Below are 12,731 nucleotides of genomic sequence, written 5' to 3'. Positions count from 1 at the left end.
TCCATCACTCTTTTACCATGTTATCTTTGGTTTTCCTTAAAGTTACCTTTTTCCAATTGATCTACCTTTTTAACCTTCACAGGGAAATTATTGGTATTACTACCACAAAGAAATACAAATAACAGTTCTCTTTAGTTTCTTCATTTATCTCTTATTAAATAATTAAGTTATTTCAGGAAAGGAAAGCTGTCTGTTTTTAAAGCAAATAAATCTCTTTTCTCTTTCAGTGAACAAATATTTATCTGCTAAACGTCAGAGCTATTTGGACCCATCACTTTTTAAGGGTGGTTTCACACCTGTAGTTAATTTGCTCTGGTTTGAATCATGGAACAATTTGTTATATTGTTGCATAATTACCTATACCATAAGCTTGGTCTTGGAAATTTACAAGCTGAAGAAAATGTGCGATGTGCAAGGAGATGCTTTCTAATTGGTCGAAAGTCCTTGCGGAAAAAATCCCAGAAGTAAAACAAAGTGTCACCTGCCTGGCTGTGGCTCCAAAGACTCTTCCTATTTGAATGGACAGACAACTACATGTACTGATGGTGGCCCTGGTCACTGTAGGCAAACGATACAGTTTGAAAATGAGGCGCAATTGCAGCTGGAGAATAATATTTTGATGTACTCGAGTCCCCAAAACAGTTCAGGAGAATTCAGGTATGCCTGTGGTCTTGAACACATTTCTAGCAATGATGAATAATGAGGGCCCCAGTTATTGTAGCTAGTTTAATCCAAAATAGGGCAATATTGCTTCAATATTGCTTCCTGCAGTTAGGTCACATTGAGGTAGGTTCATGCTCTTACTACTTTACTTACCTAGATTTATTTTGGGATTTTGTGTGCCTTTATTTTAAAGACAGGACAGTGGATAGAGGTGGAAACCAGGGAGCGAGAGAGTGGGGAATGACATGCAGGAAGAGAGCCACAGATCGTAATCAAACCCACTTTGCCCGCGTCGAGGACGTCAGCCTCTGTAAATGAGGCGCACAAACTATCCACTCATCCACCGTCGCCGACTTAATGTTTGGCACATTTTCTCAGTGAGAAAAAACACTTCTTTTCTGCAATACTTCATTTAGAGTGTGAATGTTATGTGAAGCCCACAAGATTCAATTTAAGCTTTCCTCGAGTAATTCATTAATTAAAAGGTCAATTTAACAGGTCTGTTTTGCCATGGGATGTGGGTGTTAAACTCAGCCTGTTGGGTTTATTTCAACCATAGCGCCTTGATCAAAAGAGTAAGTGCAGTTTATCACTTTTTGCTTGTTTCTTTAAGGGGCTATATGTAACTTTCAAAAAAACTGCGTTTGTAGCGATGCCGCATGGCCGTTAGGCAAACTGCACCAGTAACCTGTTGCTTGCTCTCCCTCGTGTTCTCATCATACGTGCTCGTACGTACACAAACGAGCATCATCATCGGCCGTGAAACACTGGATATTTACCGGCATAATGTTTACAGAGGAGGTAAGTGGTCATACACATGTGAAAGTCTGTGAAGGAGTCTGTGTGTCTGTATTCATTCTCCATCCTACAAACGACAGTCTCTGCAGGCACTGGCTGAGAGCAGGAGTGTGTGATGAGTTTGTACTGTTGATCTCTGTAAGCGGAGCGGAGTGAGGAGGACGTTGAGAACGTGCAATATGACCCAGGGAAACTTTTTATACAGGCAACACAGATAGACAGTGAACATACTTTTTCACATCAGTTAACCGTTCGCTTATTAATGGGCGATAAAAAACGATTTATACATGAAAAAAGTTACATATAGCCCCTTTAATTAAAAAAAAAGGTTCAACCACAAACAGGAATTAAATTTTAAGGAACAAACTCAGTGTGAAAGAAACACATACAGTGGACTGAACTAAACCAATCCCGGCGTAGTGATCATTAAAATGGAGGAAATCCACCCTTGTCCCTTTGCTGCATGTCGAACCCCACTCTCTTGTGCCAACATTTCCTGTCTTTCTTCAACTGTCCTATCCAGTGAAAGCAAAAATGGCCAAAATATATATATATATATATATAAAAGTGGAGGAAATCCACATAAATATAATTTTTTGATTGATTTCGAGCTGTCATTTTATGCAAATCTGAATGATGCCTTAAGTAGAAGCTGGAAAGTGCCATCTTTCTACCAAATCTCTCAGCCAGACACATTAATTCCCCATAAATCTACATTATTTATGCATTCCAGGAGTCTTGAGTTTGCCCTCCTTCACCTCTGCTGGGCACACTGGGTACATGACTGCATGCATCACATGTGCAGAAGTACTACAGTGTGTCACATGCTGTAACAGTGTGACTGTGGGTAAAGTCTTGAATTAGCATTACAATCAGAGTTTCCATCAAACAGGCCAAAGAGTGTAGAAAAATGAATGCCAAGCAGAAACCGTGTTAGAGTAAGTTACCTAAAATCTAAATGTTTAACCCCATATCTTGTAATTTCCATTATTCACAACCTATTATCCCCTGATCTTTACATCTACAAAGTACAGAGGTACAGATACTGTAAGATCACAACGCTTCATCCCTTGAAGGGCTGAGCTCACTTAAGTCAGGTTGAGTTTTTTGCTGTAAAATCTTGCTGTAAAAGAGAAGAGCCAAAGGTCAGCACACCATCATGGCACTGTGCCAGGAGGTGAAATACAATAGCCTGTTAGAACAGACTGTAAACTGGTCCTGGTCTAAAGAGGAACTAAAGCACTGAAAGAGTCTGACAGAGAGTCACCATTTGGTTGTACAGAAAAAAAGGTGGTTGAAGATTTTATTCTGAGTTACACTGTGAACAATTGAAGGTGATTACAAATGCTCTAAGATTTTATTCTGAGTTACACTGTGAACAATTGAAGGTGATCTGAAGATTTTATCGATGGCATAACATTTTATTTTGTTTGTGTTTAATTAGTTTAATATTACTCATCTGAATGATATCCTTCAGAGTCTTCCTTCAGAGAGAAAAAGAACAAAAGGAACTGACTTAATGACATTAATGGGTCCATTACCAAAGGAAAAGAATCACGGCCATCAGTTTTGGGTTGTTTCACCCCTAACAGCTTTCAGAGAAGACATCTGGATGGACACATGGGTCAGTTTTGGTGCATGTCCCTGATTATTTTGTTGTGTGAAGCACCAATGATAATTTAAAACATATTTATGATTTAAAATCTGGATATAAGTATTCATGTTTTGCATGGAAACTAAGTTAAATACATTGTCTCTATTAAATCAAAATAAATACCATTCAATTATTAACACATCATAAACTATATCGATATAAACTATATTATTAAAAACTGATTATATTTCCCAGCCCTATTTCATAAGGCCCTTCGAAACAAGACTCCAATGAATACTTATATAGCTTGTGACATGGCTAGCATGTTTTTCAGATTTCCACCTATGTCCTTGTAATGCAAAATAAATCAATTAGGATGGCATAAAAGGGCTCAGACATCAAATGAGAAGATTTTGATGGGTACCTTGGTTATGCCAAGTGCTGCAATGTTTTGGCTGTAGGAGGTGGTGCCGTTTCCTGTTCCCCACAGTGCAGCCAGGATGCAGCCGATGCCCTCCACAGCGATACCTCGGTTTATGGCGTGAGTTGGTGGGGGAGGGGCTCCAGATAAGCGAGCACATGCATAGTAGTCACCAATCGATTCCATGGTTGATGCTAGGACTCCAGCAATCATGCCCAACACTGAAGACAAACTCACTGTGGGCACACCCCATTGACCTACGGGAACAGAGAAGGGACACCTTAGCTTCCATTCATGCAGATATGCAAACACATAACTGTACACTTAAAGAAAGTTACTAATTATCTGCCAAAATCCTTCAATATTGAAATCATGTTGCGGTTTTTCCAGCTTGTTTGGCACAATACTAGAATTCCCTATATTTTGTTGTGAAGGAATGGCTCGCAGACTGCTACCAGATGACCTGAGAATTTAAAAGGGTTTGCATGTTACAAGGCAAATGATTTTTGTTTTCTGAAACCAATGAAAATATTTATGGGCACCCAACATCTACCTGACCAAAGGTTCACAAGACGCCATGCTGACTTTCTCTGCTACACATGCATCTGAACTGATCAAAATGTCATGACAGATCTTATTCCCTTATATTTTACATGATTTCAACAGTATTAAGTCATCCCAGCAGTCCCAGTAGAAACCAGACTTTCTGGAAAAACAAAATAAATAAAAAAAAATATATAACTCATTAAGTCAATTTTGAATGCTGGCTCTCTCTTCCTGTAATAGCTATCAATAGCTCTCCACATGGCTGCTCTGGATTTCTGGTGCCATTTTTCTGACAACTTAACAACTGTGAGAAATTTGAAAATTTATATTGGCGAGGTTCTTCTTGTAGGGCTTAAAAATGACCCGCAGCACAGACTTAAAGCCCCTATGTGCCCCTTAATAGCCTTCATGGTCTGTAATAATACAGTACATTGTCCCCAATATTTAGCTGAAGGTTGTTTTGAAGGCCAGGTAAATCTCTGGTGTTTGTACAAGTAGATAGAGTCAGTGTGCTGACTAACTCTGTGACTCTCTCTGTCTCCGTCTGAATACCTCTGTCCTTGTGAATCACAAATGAGCCCGTGGGGAACCTGGAAGATAAAGGTGTCTTCTGGAATTGTTCTTTTACATACCATGAAATTTAATCCTGGTGGCGCCACTTTTATATGCTTATATGATTTTATATGCTTGTAACCCCAACCATGGAGTAACTTTAAACTATAACTTTATTGTCCCTAAGGGGGAAATTGTTTTGAAACCAATCATTACAAACCAACAGTTTGATGGCCTGAGTTGTAAAATACATTTTCAATCTGTTGGACTTAACTTTTGGTAATCTGTATCTCCTGTCTAGAGTGCAGAAGCTCAAAACCAAAGTGAGGTTGTTGAGGACACTGTAGGATGTCTTGTGCCCTAGCTGTTGCTCTCTCACTAAAGGCAAGAGGCAGATCAGGTCATTTAACCCCAATGATCTTACTGGCAACTTTAATGATTTGTTGCAACCTGTTCTTGTCTCCTATCGAGAGATTACCAAACCAGGCGAGAACAGACTCTGCGATGGAGCTGTAGCTGTTAAGCAGCACAGGTTTTGTGTCAATGTGTAATATTGGAGCGCCCATTGTGGCATTTTTAGTCTCCACCAGTGGCTGCAAAATTTCTGTCTAGCTGCAGGATATAATTTTATCAGTAACTTACTGAGCTGGACCTCTACAAAGTAGACGGCCTCCACCCAAATAAAAAAGGAACCAAGCAACCGGTTTCTAATTTGATCCATTTTATAGCTTTTTATTCTCCTTGACAGACACCTTGGCATGATCCTTCTCACAATTCTTGTCAGAAAATGAGAAAGTCCTTTCATTTATCCCTATCACCGACCGGGCCCACTCATGGTCGGGCCATACTATTGATCTTGTTTTATCTTATAACATGTTCATAACATAAATTTCATCCTTGATGAAATTGCACCATTTAAGACCAAAAAATCCAAAAAACATTTCCCAGCCTTTGATGAATAAAAACATTCATATAGTTAAATATATAGTTAAATAGTTCCCAATCCACCGGTATTGTGCCCTCTTATTCAACCCCTGTTGAAGAAACCTGGATTACATTCTATTGATTTGAACAAATTTAGACATTTAGACATTCACATTGGCTGCCAGATAGTTTTAGAGTTGATTTTAAAATTTTACTTATCAGTTTGGCCCCGATTTATATTTCTGATCTTTTAACTCCTCATGTAACGTCCTCCATGTACCGTCACAGGCTTTGAGGTCCTCAAATGCTGCGCTGGTGGTTCCAAAGTCCCCATTGAGAAACAGAGCGTTAGCCACCAGGGGCGTTAGTCACCAGGGCCCCCAGACTGTGGAACAACCTCCCAGAGGAGATTAGGATGACACAGACTATTTCCTCTTACAAGTCTCTTCTTAAAACACATGTCTATTTCTACCCTCCCACTCCATCTGTTTTTATTGGGGTTTTTTTATTACTGGGTTTTATGTTTTACTGTTTTTTATTGATGCCGATTCCTGTTCCATGATTAACACTTCATGATTCTGTAGTTTTATCCTGTAAAGCACTTTGTAAACCTTGTTTTGGAAATGTGCTTTATAAATAAAGTTTATTATTATTATTATTGTTATTATGATAACAGTTTCTTTTCAGGGTAATTACATTCTTAAGAGCTCAAATATAAACCCTGTTCCACTCATGTGAACATGACAAACAAGCATATCATCACTTCTACAAGCCAGACTGAAGAGTACTTGAAAAACCCAGCTGGGATGTGTTTTATCTGTCCTTAGGCGCTGTTCTGTGAATCATTTGTTAAAGGATGTGTATGGAGTAATATCGACATGTTGAATCTTTTTATTCACTGGTATTTTATATGCATGTCTTTACAGGAAATATTTCCTCCCTGGAAAGCATATTTATCCTCAGCTTACCTTATACATTTTTAAACAAGACCTGTATATGCCTTAACACCAGGTGACGGGTCCACTAGAGATCACATGAATTATCCTTTACACACATGTTGACATCTGGGATTAAGTATGTACTTGCGTTGCACAGATGGCCTAGTGGTTAGGTCGCGCCCCTATATAAGTCCAACCTGGGGCTCCTTTCCAACATGTCATTCCCCACTCTTTCCCCATTTCCTACTCTATCCACTGTCCTATCTAAATAAAGGCAAGAAGCCTTTACATACTTTATTATCCCCAGGGGATTATTGAGGGTTAACGACATGCTTCTCACACAAATAACAAACATGCACAAACAGGACCTATGGACATGCATTAATGAAGAGATGTCAGAGTGGGGCTGCTACACACTGCTACACAGGGAGCAAGCCAGAGCTGAAGGGGGTTCGGTGCCTGGCTCAAGGGCTCCTCTGCAGTACTCGGGAAGTGACCTGGCACCTCTCCAGCCACCAGGCCAACTGCCATACTTTGATATGCACAGGGACTTGAATGGGCGACCCGGTTCACTTGCTCCTCCCTTTTTTACCAACTTTATTGGATAAATCTAGAACACTTTTAAGTGCACAGTATAGATGACTTTATATTCAAGACCACCACAATTATGTTGGTTCCCTAGTGTGCAAAATTAGCAAACTTGTAATAAGTTGTGTTTGTGAATACTACTTTTATTCAATAAGACTGTGATGCCTCAAGAGCTTTTTTTCAACAGCAGATGTGATTATAAATGCCTGCATAATTTCTGTAAAATCAGCTGATGATTTCTGCCCCTCAGCATTCAAAATATGTCACACATGGAAGGTAGGAAAGGGTTCATGTAAGGTTAAGTGAAAAATAAGTGATGAGAATGCTTTATTTTGTTGTTGCAATATCTTCTGCCAAATATTGAATTCATATGTTTTCATAAGTGTGATGAGAAAAAAAAACAGAAACCTCTACAAAGAAGCTCTACATCTACATCCGCACCAGCTGCTGCTGATTTTAGGTCATGGGGAAAATGACTTTTCTCAGGAGGCAGCTTGTCCATGTAGGGTTATGAAGAGCTGTTATTTAATAAAAGTATCATCATCATTCAATTTAATGCACCTAGATTTAAGGAGCTGCACTGAGAGCAGTAGTTTTCATTTGCTCCATCATTCTGGCAGTTCATTTCAGGACAGTTGTGCAACCCTGAATAAGCTACAGGGTGTCCTCTGTTTGCATGTGGTTTGGATGTTTGTCAACAATTAAATGAATGGTTGGCACGCAGAAAAGTTACATAAATGATAATTTTGTAAAAAAAAAAAAAAAAAAACACAACTTTTTTAGGGATGAATATATCAATTACAACTGTGATCAGTGTCAACATATACTATCAGAGCAGCGACTGCATACACGCATAGTCATCATACAAACTATCCCGTATACCAGTGGTTCACAAAGTTTTCACAGTGGGTACCACCACAGAATTTTTTTTTTACCACCATTATGGCCAACAATGAAATACAGCAGTGTAGGGCTATTTAACTACTACAGTTTACACAGGAGGCCATTTTATTCCTGATATGCCTGTTATTTATTATTGACCACACACTGCAGCCTGGGCTCATTCTCTGTTCCAAACTGGATGTAAATCAAGACATATTATCTTGGTGTTTTGCGTCGTGTTGCCCAGCGTAACTGGCACTGCTAACGTCGTCGACTTCAGTTTCTGCTGTGCTACTCAACGTATCCATCGCACTTTTCTTTCTAAAATTTCTCGTTTGGAGCCACAAATGCAAAACAACTTTAACCATCATATTGGCTTCCTCTGTTTGCCATCACAAATTTGCTTGTCAACCATTTGAGTTTTGCTTCTTTATTTAAAAAAATGTAAAAATCAGTGTCTCCCAGTGTACCACAAGAGTGCTCTCGCAATACCACCATTGGTAATCGTACCACAGTTTGAGAATGAATGCTGTAAACAAATAAACATGTTTGTGCAATTATATTTAGATATACTATCAACAAACTGTTTGTCATTACTTTACTGGATGGTTTGTTGAAATACATTTTTTATATTATAAAATCAAACAGTTGCAGGGTAGAATCTTCGGTTATGCTTAGGAACTTTTTTAGATATGTAAGCTCCATTACATTGAGAATGAGGTCATTTTTTGTTTTGTCTTCCTGTCTGTTACATCAAAAAAGTTCATCCCTTTCCATGCTCAATCATATACTGTATGTTCACGCAGGATATTTATGCACTTACCAGGGTAAGGAACATGGAACCAGGGGGAGTTTGTCACAGCGTCCAGGTTGATGTCGGTCCTGGCTGAGAAGCCGTACTCATTGGACTTTGAAGGAAGGACGTCAGAAATGGTGAGTAAGAAGCAGACCAGCCATGCTCCACACATCCCGAACATAGCCTAGAAATGTAATATTAGATACATTTTAAATGAAGTTTAGTCAACATATGACACTCTTTACTGAAATTCTCTTAAGCAGAGTTTCATGTACACCTGAAAATAAAAGTCAGGACACTCTGCCCTGTGTTACGTATTTACACGTCCCTTATAGCGTTTACCCCAGTTGGCATAAAAAAGACGCTTGGAAAATATATCAAAAAGCAAGTGTAAAAGAACATACTGGGGAGCACAAAAGAGTATGATGTAGTTCCTTTATGTGCAGGATGTTTGAACTGGTCCTGAGCCAGACAAGTGATATCATCGTCATCACCCTCGCAGGCTTGCTCTTGGTACATTTTCTGAATGTTTTCTGCTGTGTGCACTGGTCTGATTTGCCTGACTACACGCTGAAAGTGTGGCAAGGAAAAGGGTAAGTCCAGGCCAAAATGTGGCCATTGGGAGCTGATAGCCTGGTGGTTAGTTTGCTCGCTTTATGTGTGGAGGCTACGGTCCTCCAAGCAGGCAGACTGGGATTGAATCTGACCTGTGGCTGCTTAATTGCATGTCACTCCCCACTCAGATTTCTGACTCTATCCACTGTCCTATCTCTAAAATAAAGGCATGAAAAAGTCTCCCAAAAAATGTGGCCAGTTGCGTCTGAGTTTTTGTGTATGTGTGAAAACAGCACAACTCTTCAAGGTTTCCATTTAGTAAAATGCATTTTTATTCCTCTATAAAAGGAGCTATGAATAGTTCTGTTCCGTCCTTCCAGTTGATAGCGCGCTCAGGCGTAGATTAGTCTTTGTTGCCAGTGAGGTGGCAACTGACTGAGTAACGGCCTAAGCCCTGGCACAATCAGGCTGTTAAAATTGGCTGTCGTTAGTCTCATCCAAGAATATTAATAGCCATCAAAATGTGTCAAACTGACACACAAAACTGCACCAGCAGTTGAGTTGAAGATCATGCTCTAAGTCTTGCGGCGTCTGTGTTTAAGCTGACAGATGCTGGCTAAGAGCTGTCAGTAACCCAGTCAAGCGAGTGGGTGAGCAAGAGTGAGTGTTTCCAGTCAGGGAGGTCACAGGTGTTCTTATTAGCACAGAGATGGAAGATCTATTCACCCTCCAAAAACAGTAAATTAAAAATAAATTAATGTTTAAGTAAAAAAAAACAAAAAAAACATGCATTAAGTGCATCTAATAAAAATGTGTCCAATATGTACAATCCTGGCGGTCATAATCTGGTCCCACTTTCCCACCCCCTTATTGAGGCGGCTGCCGGTCAGTGGTAGAGACGGTCTTTTCTGCTTATAAATGTGTCTGAATGGGATTAGTTATTTTACCTAGCAGCCTCTGCCGTCAGTGTGTGAATGGGTGTGAATGTGTAGGTGTGACTTGCTGTGTAAAAGGCGCTTTGAGTAGTCAGAAGACTAGAAAAGCGCTATACAATCTCAAGTCCATTTACCATTTATTGCATGAGTGGTCTGGACATGCAGCCTGTCGCCTCAGTGGTTGGGGGTGAAGAAAAAAGCATGTGGCACAGATAGAGGAAATGACTTTCCCATCTGAACTGTCTCTTTTACTACTTAACCAATTTTAGAGAGAGAAGGTTGTAACACTCTCAAGTTACAGCACTTAAAAACATTCTGCTGCCTTCTCAAGTTTTTTTATTGGTCCTGTTCACCAAAGGTCATCTGCCACCTCGCCAGTTAACCTGTGCTTAGCCAATCAGAGTGTTTCCTGATGCAGGTACTTTAACATTTAAACTGAATCTGACCGTGTCTGGAAGCGACACAAAGAGACCCTAAAAAAGCAGGCGAAACATCAATTCAACATTCTATAACAGCCATATTTTACAGGCATTACAGGTGTAACATTAAAAGGAAGAATGTGTGGCTTTTTGATTCAGTAGATGTCGCCCTTGAGCAACAGCATGAAACCAAAACAAACTTCTATTTGGTGACTCCTCCGCCATAGTGAAGCCCCCGCTCTCGACCAGCAACACACCTCCAACTCCTCGCCATTAAGGTCCAAGGAGTTTAGCACAAGCAGCGGACAAAATTGCCTTTGACTGGAGCTGCAATTGGCTGTGGCCTGAATTGTTGTGTTAGCAGGCTAATGTTAGCATGCTTTAGTTAGCTTGTAGCTTCACATTGCACATAAATTGACACAGAATTACTGTGATCTAAAAATGCTCACATGACATCCAGATAAACAGAGAGTAAGTTATTCTTCTGTTCTCTAGTCATTGACTAAAACAGCTTTTAGCTTAACAGTCCATGTAAACATGAGGTAAACAAGTGTCCAACAACAACACAGCCGATGGGACTCAAGCGTCTCACTCATTGTAGACAGTCATGACTCAGAGAGATATTTACATGTATTTATATGAATAAATGTCTTACATTCTTCCTTTATGTAAATGTGTGGGACATTCAAAAGACCTGCAGAGACAAGATTTGTATTTGCTTGTTTTGAAGATTGAAACCTGAAGCTATTGAGTAAAATTAGTTTTACCCTCTTAAATGCCTTCCTTTATATTACTCACAAAGCCTACATTATACTATCAGGTATTTGATCTCTTTAAAAAGCCAATAACAATACAATCTATCTTAAAAACCCTTCACTAGTCCGCCGCTAACTGCAACCGTAGCTGTTGGATAAGACTCTTCTCCAGCAAAGCTTTCTGTGAAGATTTTCCATCACAGACTCAACTAAGTAATAAGCAGAGCTTTCCCACATTTGGCTTGTGAGGAAAAGCAGATTTACGACTTTTTATTGAAGTAGTGTACTGTTTATAACTTTGCTCTTCTGTTCATAATTTGCACAGCAAGTTTCTACGTACAACATGCCTCTGGCACATGTTGTGTAGTTCTGTTTGCATTTGTTGAGGGATCACATGGGATCAAAGAGTTTCATATGTGTGACTGTTCAAGCAAAACCAAATAGTAGCTTGAGGGGAGAAAAAGGTGTCAAAAAATGTGCTCTTCATATCTCCCTGATTTCTGTGTTGATGGATCCAGGATCCAAGAGGGAGCAAAATTGAGTGGGCTCCATAAGTGTCATATTTGAACCACAGCTATACATCCAGTGGGTTTTTAAGTGCCAGCGTGCGTCATCAATAATAAATGAATTCATGATAAATGGATATTGGCAGCAGATTGTGTGTACTCCTCTACATCAGTTGGGTTCTTTCCAAGGTACTATAGAAGCTTCATTCCTTAACGCTAAAACCACAGTATTTTATTTATCTATGGCTTTGTTTGATGATAGACAATTAATCCTAATGAATAGTCCAATCTCAACCATGTTGACTCTGAGATCAGGAGGTCTTTGTGAGGGGGCGCTGGGGTATGGTGGGCTGTTTGTCTTCTTAGATGTTGCTATATGCACAAGCATGTGAGTCATGCTGCCATACATGAAGCATTCCAACCATTAAACCCTGAAGTCAAACTGACTCACTGGTCTTTAGTTGACTGGAGGGGTGTTCAGTTTCACATTTTAGTCATTTTTCAAGCCTTTATCATGACTCAGCATTTAATTTGCATGTGTGTTCACATTCCTCACTTTCCCTCTTAGCATTAAGGGAAATGAAAATGTTATAGAAAACACCCAGGAGCTTTGAAACGTGGCAAACTGACATCTCTGCTGGCTGCAGCCACGATTTCTTGGCTGATTTTGAGCAGAGAGAAATACACTGCGTCCTGTTTATTGATGGAAAAATGTGAAATCATTTATAGTCTCCAGGTTGCCTCCAAAGTTCATGATTTATGTTACACCTAGCTTCTTTATGTTTGTCACCAGTAAGATTTATTGTTGGGCTTTTTATGCCTTTATTACAGAGACAGGACAATGGATAGAGTTGACAAT

The 12,731-nt window shown here is 39.6% G+C and overlaps 1 protein-coding gene across 1 annotated transcript in view; it reads right to left on the bottom strand.

The window, feature by feature from the left end:
• si:dkey-106n21.1 (solute carrier family 23 member 1) overlaps positions 1-12,731 on the bottom strand; it is a 60,827-nt gene that overhangs the window by 13,910 nt on the left and 34,186 nt on the right. Inside the window, exons 7-8 of the mRNA XM_061035979.1 lie at positions 8,730-8,886; positions 3,480-3,733 (exon numbers count right to left, since the gene is read on the bottom strand). Coding sequence (XP_060891962.1) covers positions 3,480-3,733; positions 8,730-8,886 — 411 coding nt within the window. The remainder of the gene's footprint in view (positions 1-3,479; positions 3,734-8,729; positions 8,887-12,731) is intronic.

Source organism: Labrus mixtus, chromosome 4 (genome assembly GCF_963584025.1).
Source record: "Labrus mixtus chromosome 4, fLabMix1.1, whole genome shotgun sequence".
Lineage (NCBI taxonomy): Eukaryota > Metazoa > Chordata > Actinopteri > Labriformes > Labridae > Labrus > Labrus mixtus.
Note: the sequence above shows the minus strand (reverse complement) of the source record. Positions and strands in the feature narration are given on the sequence as shown.